Below are 15290 nucleotides of genomic sequence, written 5' to 3'. Positions count from 1 at the left end.
TCTCTCTTTCTCTTTCTCTAATGCGAGACAAGTTAATTTATTCCCTTCAGCCAGACACAAATAGGACCAAAACAAGACTTTGAATTGCACAAACACTCTCTCTGTCAGTCAAGAGCAGATCGGCAAGGATGAAAAGACCTTTCATATCATCAAAACTCTCTCTGAAATTGAGGTGAGAACTTTTGATCTGCTGAAAGAGCTGTACGTAGTGATCCCGATCAACTTTGTGACAGCACTCTCCGTTTCTATGGCAACATGCACACAAGTGATGCTCCAGTTCAAACTGTGAATGGACAGATTTAGGGAGGGCTTTAGACAACCAAACCCCATCATCAGACTGGGGCTGTTTCATCTGATACAATTTATTCACCCCTCCCCTTTTGTCCTCAGAATATCCTCAATTCGTCGGGGCATGGACTCTACAAACAGTCAAAGCGTTCCACAGGGATGCTGGCCCATGTTGACTCCAATGCCTCCCACAATTGTGTCAAGTTGGCTGGATGTCTTTTGGGTGGTGGACCATTCTTGATACACACAGGAAACTGTTGAGCTTGAAAACCCAGCAGCGTACCATACCCTGTTCAAAGGCACTTTTTGTCTGGCCCATTCACCCTCTGAATGGCACACATACACAATCCATGTCTCGATTATCTCAAGGCTTAACAATCCGATTGAAGTGAATTTAACCAGTGACATCAATGAGGGATTATATCTTCTACCTGGATTCACCTGGTCAGTCTATGTCATAGAAAGAGCAGGTGTTCATAATGTTTTGTACACTCAGTGTATAGCAAAGGCTTGATCTACTGAGCAATGTGTCCTCAATACAGGGGTTGCTAGATTTGTGATCGGATATGAGATTCGACAATCAGTGTGCAAGTTTATCTTACTGTATTTCAAGGGACGTGGGGACAATACAAAGAATCCATTACATCTGCGTGTCATGCCATTGAAAGGTGGAAATATCCTGAATGTGATAGAGCATGTGAAGTATCCAATTACAGTGATATTCGATCCTCATCCAGGCCTATGACCCTCAGACATGACACATACTTCATTTCAACAGATTCACCACAGCCGGATGGATCCCAAACGGATGGTAAAAACAAATGCATCCTAGCAGTCCTAGCATCCTAGCAGGATAGGTGAAAAAGGGCATATCAGCTCGACCGGCACAGCTAGAAAATGAACAACCTCAGCTCTTTGAAGTCCAGACTACTCATACTGTTTTCATTCAGAATGCCAGTCTACCAAATAAATAAACCTTGGTTCAGTGAATTATCTCACACCGTCACACGATGAATCAGGTGGCAGAGAAAGTAATGACGGCCATTCAAATGAGATAAAATACATTGTCGTCTCCTGAGATGAGATGGAATGAGATCTTCGGTATCCTCGGACAAAACAATGTAATTTCATTTTCTGAACCTCAGCAGTAAAGTGTTCACACTTCAAACGAAGGCCGAACACTCCGGGGCCTGCAAGGCTTTAAGAATAAAAGTATTGAGGAGACACTAGCTAGGAGTTATGGATCATTATTCAAGTAGTTAAGTGGAGATGGGGCAGCAAATCTACACTCGCCTGGGTCGTTCTTTGTGTTTCTGTCGACCAGTTTATTAGTGCATTATGTGAAGGCCCTGATCATCCTCCCAGACCCACGCATGCACATACAGGCGCACACACACACCTCAGCTCTAGAAGCTGCAGAAAGTCTGCTTCCCAATTCAAACCCTACTGGATCAATATCCCAGCCACCCAAATAATCTTCTCCCAGGCCCATGGCTCAATAATAAATTAAAATGATGACAGTGACAAAAACTTTGTAATTTAATGCTTCAAATTGGCACCTTACCCCTCCTAACCCCGCCTAATAAAACGACAAAACAAATGTTTTGTAGCGGCCATAAAATTCACTGTGGTTTTAAATCGGCACAGCCCATCACATAGACATCTCCCTAAAATGTGTTAATTAACTGGAATGTTTTTCATGAGTATTGCTCATAATCAGACTCCTGTGAGCTACTGGAAGTGAAAGGGTCTGGAAGTGACGGCTAGGATTAATGGGATTAATAGCATCACTATTCACTTCTAATCCTACCAGAGCTCCTGCTGCCTTTTCACTTCTGTGTTTGTCCTGTATTGAATTTCTGGGCACTCTGTTTTTGCTTCCACTCTACACTCCCTTCATTGCCAAACAGACAGACCCTGACCCCGGACATCAGAGTAGGGGGAGAGAGGGGAGATTAAGGATGTGCAAGGTCTGCAGAACAACCCGCCCCCAATGCCAACTCACCATCCGATCAATACTGTAATCACTTCCTGGTGTCCCATCTAACAGCCTGCCCATGGTGGGCTAGCGATCAATTATTCATGTAAGATGGTCTCAAAGCCTTTAGCTAATAGACAAGGAAACCTCTCCTGTTTGGACAGAGTGACCATAACATACAAACTGACAGTGTAGGGTGTTTGGGCGGCAGCAGTGCTCTATTTGAGTTCTCTGACCAGTCCCAGTCAGGCTCTGTATTCAGTCTGTATTGACTCAATATTGCCACAGTCAGACGTACTGCTCCTACGTTTATTATATTGTTTACAATACAGTATTTTGACATTTTGACCTTATTACTTTTCCGTATCATGATGAGCTCTCTGTCCGCCATCATCAGATCAGAGCAGCAACCTATGGAAACCCCACTGACACCTCCACCACAGTAAGGCAATGTAACGTTCCGTTACATCAACTCACAGTCCCCACACCCACAGAAAAGCATTGGATTAGTCACCCAGCCACAGCACAGCATAGTAAGCAGGACATAAATAATACATCTGTGCAAATGACAAATGAGGCAATAAATTATGGGATAGCATTCAAAGAGAAACGATTCAAAATCCTTCCAAATAAATGTTCTGCCTTTTAGTGGAATTTGCCTTGAGATATTAGCACTTAAATGTGCAGTTTTCCTCAGATTTACACAGTCAAACCGAACCCTCTGACTGCACATAGATTGTACAAATGATAAAGAAATCTTTGATTAAAGAAAGTACTGTTTATTTCACATCATTTTCTAATGACGAATTCTGTTCTTCAGCTCTTTATGAACCTGAACTAGATGGATATACAGATTTCATCATTATGACACACTACTTCCTAACAGTGGCGTTGTTCCATGGATGCCAAGGGTAGCCAGGCTTCCCCCAAAAAACATACCAAGAAAAAATACAAAAACATATAAAATTATGTATTTTTGTCTCTCTATGTTGCATATTTTCTACAATTCAAAAGAGGCTAAATGTATCTCACCGGAGAAAGCATCCGAGCAAGCAAAACAGCACCCCTCTGTCTCTGTATGTATAGGCCATCTATCTGATGCTGTCTGGTCCAAAAGAGTATGATTGATAAAAAAAGTATAAAACAAGAGCCAATCAGTGTTGAGCTAAACTGAGTGACCTCAGCTGTGAATGTTCCTGGCGCACCAAAAATGTGTCAAGGGAAGCCAGTTTGAATTTGGTGTCACTCCTATCAAATCGCATCGAGAGCATACATCATTAATAGAAAAAACTTGAATTGTTGCATCTCGTTGTGTTGTTGTCCTTCGGTGACTAGCGAGCTAGCTCAAATTGAACCCTTTCCTAAATTAGCCATGGATGGAGATAGGGATTTGGGCTTGTGGTTTTACTTAATTCTCCATACTGGTTAATGATTATAAAGGTGATTCTGATCCAACCATTAATTCATACATTGTGCCCCTGGTCTGAGAGGATGGAAGTTCAATATGCAGCTAGATCTAGAAAGCTAATGTTAATTAGACTAAGCATAGCTGATTTGACGATGTTGAAATGTTGAAGTTGAAATGGTGCTGGAATAGTGGAGGCAGCTCCTGTTTTCTTCGCGACTTGCGGTAACTCTCTGTGGTTGTAAATCCATTGATGTTTTAGTGGTATTTAAGCAAGTCAGCCATATCAGCTATGCTTTTAAAAGGCAGTAAATGAGCCTGAAGGAACTGTTTCTCTGACAGACAAGGCTCTGCTGATAGCCAGGTGAGGCAGTGGTAAAGATTCACTCCATGTTGCTGAAAGGCCAGCTTTATGTAGGCCATCACAGTTTGTGGGCACCGTTTGTCGCCGTTATAGTGCAATTAATGTATTGTTTAGTGTTGAGTTGTGTAGTAGCTTTGCTGGCATGCACCTAAAAAAATGTGTTGAGTTTTCCCCACCAAGACTGACATGCTAAACTAGCCACTGCTTCAGAGTTGCTTTTTTCTTTCTGCYGCTCTTTAAGGTTCCGCGGGGTGCCAGAACAGCCCAGTCTGGCTCTGCCACAGAACCAATTAGGCTGAGGTCAGCTGTAGCCCTGCTGCTGAAACATTGTCAGTTAGCTGGACTTTTGGTTCAGACTTACCCCGAGATTGACAGCTAACACAGAAGGAAGAAGAGAGAGGGGCGATTGGGGGTGAGATAGAGGGGGTGAGAGACCGATTTAATACTCCACCTGAGTGCTTGCTGCTGCTCTACTGTTTCGACAGACAGACAGACAGACAGACAGACAGACAGACAGACAGACAGACAGACAGACAGACAGACAGCACACAGACAGACAGACGACAGACGACAGACAGGGCAGCAGCCAGCACAGACAGACAGACAGACAGACAGACCAGACAGGACAGACAGACACGCAGACAGACAAGCACGCAAGACAGAAGACAGACAGACAGACAGACAGGCACAGGCGCGCAGACAGGACAGACGGACAGACAGACAGACAGAACGCCGGACAGACAGACAGAGACGCAGACAGACAGACAGACGGACAGAGCAGACACGGCACGGCAGAAGACAAGCAAAAGAGAGACAACAGACAGCACGCAGACAGACAAGGCACACAGACAGACAGACAGACAGACAGACAGACAGACAGACAGACAGACAGACAGACAGACAGACAGACAGACAGACAGACAGACAGACAGACAGACAGACAGGCAGGCAGGCAGACAGGCAGGCAGGCAGGCACTTTTCTTGTGTAGGCATCATGGAAATAGTCTCATTTTTTCTGACCTTTTATTTTGGGAGGTTCTCTGGGCAAAGTCATACACTATGGATATAACGCTGTAAGTCGTGTAGTCTGATCAAACAGAGCATTGTGCAGCACAGTTCAGAAAGGTCCTACTGTGCTCATACCCAGAGGAAATCAGGAAATGTAGAAGAGAGACACACCCAGTGAGACAGACTGATGTGTAAGCTTAGCCTACCACTACACACTCTCCTGTAAGGAATCTCCTGGAGAGGATACAAGACTCATCGCTATGGCAGCAAGCAGCTGTCAGTCGAAGAGGGGCAGCCTATACTGTAGCATCTCTGCTGTGACAGGGCAGAAAAGGGCCTCATGGAGGGGCTCAGGTGACAGGACAGACCCACAAGGGAAGAGAYGGGTGCAGGTAAAGATAATGGGTCTACTGAACACAGAGCCATGGCAACAGGTAGATACTTAGTCAACTTGACAGCTACAGGATGATTCAGTTAACATTAAACTACTACCAACTTTTAGAAGAACAACTTCTCACAGAGATAATCAGCAGTCCATTCATGGCAGAGGCTACTGCTCATCCATCACCCTACAGTGTTCTATTGTTGAGCTGCAGAAAAACTGACTGCGGGCTAACTATCTTTCACTCCGGCTTGCATACAAATGGGCTGAGGAGAAGGCGATGGCCTTTTGCTGAATTACATTCTCTTTAATCAATGACACCGCAGCGTCTCAGGAAAATATCTTAGGGAGAATGYCGAGGGGACTCTATATCCATCAAGTGTGTGATGTGACTAAAGGATGAGCCAAATGCATCACTATGTCAAGTCCCGGAGAACATCCATCAAAACAAGAAAGGGAACAAGATGATAAAGGGGGAAATAAAAACTGTAAAGAGGAATTATCAAACGATCCAAGGCAAACCGGAGGATTCAGGCAGATTGTTTTATTACTTCTCCCTACAGCCAGACGGATTCTTTCTATAGAAATTCATCACATATTATACATAAAGAGTCCCCTCGGATGAAGAAAGGACATCATTATGTTCAGGAAAGAAGTCTTTAGAAAAGACAATGGAAGGCATTGTGATTGAAGTAAGCATTTTCTTTCCAAACATCCTGAGGATTGAGAGAGATACAAACAATCTATTGCTTTATCACAGAGTTAGGGCCAGACTCCCTCCACAACAACAGTGTGTTGCCAGATTGGAGACACAGCATGCAAGTGCACTGTTGGGCGCTTGGGATGGCATGATATTGGGGCCTTGGTTTATGCATACTGTAATTAGTGAGCGAGCCGCGGCAGGGCCAGTCACATTATGGCCATATCTGCAGTGCTGATGTTGTCACTAATGATTTTGAACAGCTCAATTTGATCAGGAGCTTCAGAGAGACTGAGAGACCATTGCATTATTWATGCTCCTCTTCGAACGAGGTGGCATTCAATTATTCAAATGTCGACATTTTGTTGGACTTTTGCCTCTCCCAGGTCCTGCATAGAGTCAGTAAGCTCATAGCTGCCCTGTCAGTGCCTGTTCCCCGGGAGAAGCTACATCCTCTCCAGGGAAAGGAAACACAAAGTGAAAGAGTAGAACAAATGCCCCYGGACTAAATTAGATACCTGCAAACTTCATCATAATATACCATAAATAAATATTAGTTTGCTTGCTTTCTTGGAGGGAAATGGTCTAGCATAGTATCAGTTGAAATACTTTTTAATGAGATTGGAGTGAATTAACTATTAATACTCTAGTCAAGTCTAAACAGCCCAAGAATGAGTCATCATAACATTAATGCCCTGAATTGCTGTGAAAACATTCCTTTTCAGCAGACTCATACAGCAAAGAGGCTTGTTTGCCCTTTTYATTCTTGACCTGGTTTTAAAGGTGGTGAATGATCAGCGGTCAGAGGTTAGAGGTTAGACGTCAGGGGTTGTACCTGTGCGTCCAAGAGTAGGTGCCTCATCAGYGCCATGGACTCCTTCAAGGTGTCTCTCTCTTCAGGCATGAAGGCCTCGTCCTCCCGGGACAGATTGCCGGGCCTGGTCACCATGAAGTGGGCTATCTGGTCATTCAGACTGTTCAGAGACTGGACCGCTAGGAGAGAGAGATAGAGGGAATAGAGAGAGAGGAGAGAGAGAGGAATAGAGAGAGAGAGGAGGAGAGAGTCTCTCTCTTCAGGCATGAAGGCCTCGTCCTCCCGGGACAGATTGCCGGGCCTGGTCACCATGAAGTGGGCTATCTGGTCATTCAGACTGTTCAGAGACTGGACCGCTAGGAGAGAGAGATGGAGCGAAAGAGAGGGAATAGAGAGAGAGGAGAGGAGAGGAGAGGAGAGGAGAGGAGAGGAGAGGAGAGGAGAGGAGAGTGAGGTAAAGGAGAGAGAGAAACAAAAAACTCAGGTTCATGCATATTCAATTTGACTCACACCAGTGTTGTGTTTCAGACCACTTAAAGTGAGACCGATTCAAGACCAAGACCGGAGCAAATCAAGTCCGAGTCAAGACCAAGACCGGGAGGAGGACAAGGGGTCTGACCCCAAGTTAAGACCGAGACCAGAAAAATGTGAGTCCAATTCAAGACCACGATTGTAATTTTTTATTTTATTATTATTTTTTATTTCACCTTTATTTAACCAGGTCAGCTAGTTGAGAACAAGTTCTCATTTACAACTGCAACTTGGCCAAGATAAAGCAAAGCAGTGTGACACAAACAACAACACAGAGTTACACATGGAATWAACAAGCGTACAGTCAATAACACAATAGAAAAAAAAGAACGTCTATATACAGTGTYTGCAAATGGCGTGAGGAGGTAGGCATTTTGTCAAATCAACACCATAGTAAGAGTTCAAAATATCCAGTATTTCTGTGTTCATGGAACAGTATTGCTTCTGTCCCTCTCCTCGCCCCGAACCAGGGACCCTCTACACATATTGACAACAGTCACCCTCAAAGCACCGTTACCCATCGCTCCACAAAAGCCGCGGCCCTTGCAGAGCAAGGGAAACAACTACTTTAAGGTCTCAGAGCGAGTGACGTCACCGATTGAAACGCTATTAGCGCGCACCCCGCTAACTAGCTAGCCATTTCACACCGGTTACACTCACCCCCCTTTTGACCTACTTCTTTTCCACAGCAACCAGTGATCCGGGTCACGGTACCAATGCTGTCTCTTATACACATCTAGATGTGTATAAGAGACAGGAACAGTATTGCTTCTGTCCCTCTCCTCGCCCCGAACCAGGGACCCTCTACACATATTGACAACAGTCACCCTCGAAGCACCGTTACTCATCGCTCCACAAAAGCCGCGGCCCTTGCAGAGCAAGGGAAACAACCAGTCTCTTATACACATCTAGATGTGTATAAGAGACAGGTGTTACCCATCGCTCCACAAAAGCCGCGGCCCTTGCAGAGCAAGGGAAACAACTACTTCAAGGTCTCAAAGCGAGTGACGTCACCGATTGAAACGCTATTAGCGCGCACCCCGCTAACCTGTCTCTTATACACATCTAGATGTGTATAAGAGACAGGTTCAAGAGCGAGCAGTAGTTTTCCCACGGTCTAGCTAGCTAGCTTTTGTTATCGGCTAGTTTTCAGTGGCTGCAGCAGGTGTTATCAAAGAGGATGTTGRTGCTAATTTGTTAGCTTCTCCCTTTTCAAGAATAAGTTTCAACAAGAAGTTAKGTTTCAAACGATCATCATCTGGTGAGTGGAACTGTGTTTTTTATTGCAGCGCACTTGCTCTTGTTAGCCATTTCTTTGAAAATAACTTACATGTATGAAACCACACGGGCCAGCCATCATTCGATTTGAACTGAACCGTGTGTTTACAGGCAGTTGCAAAAGCTTGACTTTAGATCATTAGAACCCATTCTCTAAAAGCCACAAAATACACCTGAATGGATTTCTGCAAATATGTAAACACCATGGGAGTCCTCTTACATTTGGAAACTTTACTGTCCTATTGATCAAACAACCATGAAAAGGTAGGCTCTCTCGCCCTCAGATATGTACATAAATAAGATTAACAACTAAAGCTATCCAGAGCAAGATGAGCTCGAATCTAACAAAGGAACATTCGATAAACCCTCTCAAACTTTTTCACGAGTTGGCCGTCAAAATTGATAACGGGGAATTGTAGCCTCCTCATCCTTCTGCAGCTTGCCTGCCAATGCATGCTTATCCCAACCAAGCACCCAAGCTAATTGGCTGAAGTTGGCTAGCTTGCTAGCTAGCTACTTCCAGACACAAGTGAGAGAACACCTCACTCTGACCATTTTACTTGCAGTAGCAGAGCTGGGTAGGCTTTTTACATGTTATCTATCAATCAAATGTATTTATAAAGCCCTTCTTACATAAGCTGATGTCACAAAGTGCTATACAGAACCCCAGCCTAAAAGCCCAAACAGCAAGTAATGCAGGTGTAGAAGCACGGTGGCTAGGATAAACTTCTTAGAAAGGCCAGAACCTAGGAAGAAACCTAGAGAGGAACCAGGCTATGAGGGGTGGCCAGTCCTCTTCTGGCTGTGCCGGGTGGAGATTATAACAGAACATGGCCAAGATATTCAAATGTTCATAGATGACCAGCAGGGTCAAATAATAATCTAGACTAACTAGTACTTTTTTTGTCCATGTTTACTTACACCGGTCATATTCAGCGGGTGTTGGTCATTCGTAAATTCATCAGTTGTTCTGTGCTCTGGCACACTCAGACGAGAGTGCTCTGAAATCGGAGTAGATAGCCACAGTGAATTTGTGAATGCAAGAGATATGCTAACTGAATAATAGTCGTTCAAGTTCTTGCTAGCAAACCAAATGACACCTGCAACTCTAGCTGTCTATAGCCACCAAAAAATGATATGAGGGGAAAAAGTCAGTCACTCAACCACTCCTCCAATGGCATAACATGAGATCCTTCTAGCAGCTAGCTAGCTAACATTAGGCTCTGTGTTTTTAGCTTGCTACATAAATAGATATGATAGCCTATTAGCCACATTATGACTGACTTGGGATCATTGCCCTTTATAGTTTGATTGTTTTTCCAGCCTTAATTACATTCATCCATTTTRGTCCAGAATATTGAGTCATTGAAACTGAAACAGTGCATCCCAACGGAGGCAGCAAACAATGTACCAGGCCAGCTGGGATTTACAACCTGATAGCAATAGTTTTTGGACCACRGAGAAATGTATTGGTGAATTATATTAGTCAAGCATTGAACTGKCATAATTTTGCTGGACCCCAGGAAGAGTAGCTGCTGCTTTGGCAGCAGCTAATGGGGATCCATAATAAATACAAATACAAACTGCATCCATCTTTTCTGCCAACAATGCCTTAGTGTTCGGCATGGAAAGTTTAATCAAATATAACCTATTTTTAAAACCTCTTATTATGTTGGTTTTGTAGCATAAACTGGGATTTATTTTTATTTTTGACTGATATTATGATTGTCTGTTTMTTTCARATCTGCAAAGTTCCACTTRAAACTTTAGGTCACCGGTTACTTTGTGTGCTAAAGGTGAATGATTTTTTTCAATGGGAAGTAATTGTTGTCATTTCGATTGGGAAATGCTTAATGGTTGTGTTTTTGTATTCTTATGATTGGGACCTACTGGCTTATTATGTCCGAGTTTAAGGCCTGCTTATCCTTCAACATCATGCTGTATGTGACTGCTGTCTTTCCATCCGGCCCTATGCAGTGCTGTAGTGTTGCATGTAGTGGCTATATTCAAATTTGGCAAAACATTCCTAAAACAGCCCTCCCAGCGAAGGAAAGGCACCCTGTGTGAAAAATTCTGTTTTCTTGTTTTTTTTACGAGTTTTCCTATGTTTTTCAGATTTTCACTCTCAAAATCACACAATTTTTTTTAAATAGAAAAAAATACAAACATGTGATGGTCTAAGTCCACAACAATGCTTAAACCACATCAATCTGATTGGGTGGGCCTGTTAGGGCCTGGCTCCCCAGTGGGTGYGTCTCTGTAAACCCAGGCCCATCCATGTCTACGCTTCTGATGCAAACAGCTCATGATGACAATTGTGCTTCACAAATAGCCTACTAACCAACAGTTCAGACTTAACTTTTTCAATACCTGGTTTGCATACCCGTTGTTGCCTTAGTTAGCATGGTAAATATCACAAGTTAAAATGTCTTTCCTACCCTACCGGCTACTGATGTCATTCTGTGAGCTGCTCCATCCCAAAACCATTTGAGAGCTGCACACTCTTGCTGCCTGGAGATGATATTCCTCTGACACTAGGCTTTGTGTGCAGCACGCATGTGAATATAATTCACCTGCATTGCGATTGTGTAGACTACTTTGTGCATGATTTCTCTATTGTACTACATCATTGATAAGTTGTATACTTCCACTACACTACTTTGATACACATCAGTAGGGATTAAGAAGTGAGTTTACGCAATGCCATCTGAAAAAGAAGTGGGTGTATGGCTTATACCTGCGTATACACCTCCACTACACCACTGGCCCTTTGTGTTCTATAAAAAGTGCTCTCATACATGAGTGCTCTAGTATTACAGCTGTCCTTTCAGAATCACCAACCTYTCACACACTGAAGGCCTATAGGTTTGCCACTCCACAAACATGTCTACAATAGATTTAAAGGCTGTTTTAATTGTATTAATGTTTCAAGAAAGGAGTATATATTTGGCCTGGCGAAGCGGTTTTATGCACTGACTGAATGAAAGCTGATAATTATGKGTTTTTTACCCTGCTGGRCTCGGCTAGTCTCTAAAAMAAATTAGGAGTKCTCACTGTRTGAGACCGAGTCAAGACCGAGTACAAATGTAACAGACACAGAGACAAGACCGAGACACTCAATATGTGACCCGTTTCAGGAAACTAGGTGTATGTCGTGGGTCACTACTTCACAGGAGAGCCGTTTGAACGTAAACTTTTTTTAAATCAAATGCGTTTTTTGGCAGAAATCCCTTCTCGAACATGTGAACTTTCATGTGCTTTAATAACAAACGTGTATGCCATCTGTAAATACAAATACAATTGTTATATTACGAGCCTGGTTGGTTTAGCCACAGAAAAAGTAAGCAACCTAGGTTCCTGCTAGCCATGACTGGCTGAGATAATGAGTGGGCTGGACATGCTGAAAGATGAGTTTGGATTGGTCTGCCATACAGCAATCTTCTGTCTATTTGAGCTGGTCAGTATGTGTAGGTAATCCTGTTTAACGTGTCTTTTTTAAATGTATCGCCTAGRAAAACTGCATAAGTGTTTCTCTCCACTTTTCTTTTTCTTTTTCTTTATTCTTTCTGGAGGACTGCTAGGGCGAGTAAAATGGTCAGAGTTTGGGTGGGTCTAAAGCTTAAGAGGGTGTGAATGATGTTGAATGGGTGTAGACAAAAGAAGAGCTCTCCAGTAGATACCAAAATATTCAAAGGCCATTTTATCAAAATAGAGGTTACAAGTTTATCAACTTTCAAAGCAGAATTACTTTCCCACTGTTCCTCAAATGTAGTGTATGATATACCATTTTGTAGCTCTGTATCTCTACGTTTATCCAATGTAAAAAACACTATTTCAAATTTTACTACATAATACCAAATCAAGGTGGTCGGTCACATATACCGAGACTGGTCTTGAGTACTACAACACTGTTTCATACACACAAAGACACACACACACAGAGGGAAATAACCACACACCTTGTTGTGGACGGAATCACAGAGTCTCCATATGAGACCTGGATGCAGTCTGAGGACAAAGTGAGGGAAATGACCACTGAGAAACTGAAGATGGACCACGGGAAGATTGAGATGGAGCGTGCCCAGAGGACTGGAAACCCACCACTGGCCCAGGTGACAGGTCCGATAGTGATCAAGCTCCTGAGGTTCAAGGACAAGGTAGCTGTTCTGGAAAGAGCCAAGAACTTGAGAGGAACTTACTTCCTCAATGAGGACTATTCTGAAGCATGTGTGCGTGCGCCAGAAGAGGAAATAACTTATCCCGGCCATGAAGACTGCCAGGACATTGCTAACATCCGCTATGACAGGCTCATTGTCCACCCTCCCTCCCAAAAGCCTGTGGGTTCGTAGTTTCAACCCCGCAGCACATACACACTTATACAGACCAACTGATTGATGGACTGCTGAATAGGGTTTTTTCTTGCTTTGTTTCTTTTCCATATTATGTCTATCTCTGATAAGCTATCCAGGAAAGGGCAAACAATTGCTCATATTAATACACTGAGTATACCAAACATTAGGAACACCTTCCTAAAATTGAGTTGCCAAGTGCTAACAGTCAGTATCTACATAATGTGTGTGTGAAATGCTTGAGAGTGTATGTGATGTAAACCAATACTTTTTGGGGGACCTGAATATTGACTGGTTTTCATCAAGCTGTCCGCTCAAGAAGAAGCTTCTCACTGTAACCAGTGCCTGTAATCTGGTTCAGGTTATTAATCATCCTACCAGGGTGTTTACAAACATTACAGGAACTACATCATCCACATTGATCACATTTCTACTGATACTGTTCAACTTTGTTCTAAAGCTGTATCCATACCCATTAGATGCAGTGGTCACAATATAGTGACCATATATTCAGGAAAGCCAAGGTTCCAAAAGCTGTATAAGAGATCATACAAAATATTTAGCTGTGACTCATATGTGGATGATGTTAAAAATATTTATTGATCTGATGTGATTAATAAGGAACAACCAGACGCTGCACTTGATGAATTTATGAAAATGCTTCTTCCAATTATTGATAAATATGCACCTCTTAATGAACTGACTGTTAGAACTGTTAAGGCTACATGGATTGAAGAGGAATTTAAAAAACTGTATGGCTGAAAGAGATGGGGCAAAATGAGTGGCTAATAAGTCTGTCTGCACATCTGACTCACTGCAAAATGAAAAATTATGTGACTAAACTCAACAAAAATAAAAAATAACCTGTATTATGAAGCTGTAACGATGTGAGCTGAGAGTCGGGAAGCAAGTTCAGGGAGTGAGTGTTTTAATAAATAAACGTAATATAAAACAAGAACATACGAACAACGCACAGACATGAAACAGAAACACCTGGGGAAGGAACCAAAGGGAGTGACATATATAGGGCAGGTAATCAAGGAGGTGATGGAGTCCAGGTGAGTGTCATAATGGGCTTAACGATTGTGATGGGTGTGCGCTCATAATGAGCAGCCAGGTGACCTAGAGGCCGGAGAGTGAGCACATGTGACAGTACCCCCTCCCCGACGCGCGGCTCTAGCCGCAGGACGCTGACCAAGATGATGATCCCGGGGATCAGGAGCGGACCGGTCACCTCTGTTAAGGCGCGGGAACCTGTCGATCCAGCTGAGGCGCGGGAGCATAGCAACCTAGAGCACCGGAGAGAGAGCATATGTGACAGTACCCCCTCCCCAGCACGTTCGGCTCTAGCCGCAGGACTCCAACCACAGGGACGATCCCGTGAATCAGGAGTGGACCGGTCGCATCCGGCGAGGCGCAAAAACCTGACGAACCGGCTGAGGCGTGAGGGTCGAGGCACGGGAACCTGTTCACCCAGCTGAAGCACGGCAGCCCGTCGAGCCCAGCTGAGGCACGGCAGCCCGTCGAGCCCAGCTGAGGCACGGCAGCCCGTCGAGCCCAGCTGAGGCACGGCAGCCCGTCGAAGCCAGCTGAGGCACGGCAGCCCGTCGAAGCCAGCTGAGGCACGGCAGCCCGTCGAACGCAGCTGAGGCACGGCAGCCCGTCAAACCCAGCTGAGGCACGGCAGACCGTCGAACCCAGCTGTGGCACGGCAGCCCGTTGAACCCGCCGAGGCACGAGAATCCGACAAACCAGCTGAGGCCTCCCAGGTAGCTCTGGTTCTGACACCCGGACCTGACATCACCTTCAAAACAAGCAACAACTGTCAGGACCCGGTGTGAGAAACAGTCACTAATAGTCGGCAGAACCCAGAAGATGAGGCAGACATAGCAGTACTAGAGACGGTGGTTTAATAAAGGAAAAAGATCTTCAGGCAAAAAATATAAATCCACAACGTCAAAAGTAATGCCAAGAGAAAAAATGAATATCCTCCAAGATACAATGAAAATCCACAAAGTGGTAAGAACAGCAGGGAAAAACAAACCTCAAAAGAATAATCAAAAATAAACAAGAACAAAACCAGAGTACCTCAGGAAAATCCAACTAGAGAAATAAATGTTCACAGCATGGCTGGGTGCTAACATACAAACARAGAGCAAAGAACTGAGGAACACTAAGGGTTTAAATACCTAC

General features: G+C 43.9%; 1 protein-coding gene across 1 annotated transcript in view; it reads right to left on the bottom strand.

Annotated features, from left to right (window-relative positions):
- LOC139027568 (kazrin-A-like) overlaps positions 1-7094 on the bottom strand; it is a 37294-nt gene extending 30200 nt beyond the window's left edge. The window contains exon 1 of the mRNA XM_070443001.1: positions 6961-7094. Within this exon, the coding sequence (XP_070299102.1) occupies positions 6961-7074 (114 nt within the window). The 5' untranslated portion in view covers positions 7075-7094. The remainder of the gene's footprint in view (positions 1-6960) is intronic.
- Between the last annotated feature and the right edge of the window lie 8196 nt (positions 7095-15290).

This window comes from Salvelinus sp. IW2-2015, linkage group LG1 (assembly GCF_002910315.2).
Source record: "Salvelinus sp. IW2-2015 linkage group LG1, ASM291031v2, whole genome shotgun sequence".
In the NCBI taxonomy this organism is placed as follows: Eukaryota; Metazoa; Chordata; class Actinopteri; order Salmoniformes; family Salmonidae; genus Salvelinus; species Salvelinus sp. IW2-2015.
This window is presented reverse-complemented; position numbering and strand designations above follow the sequence as displayed.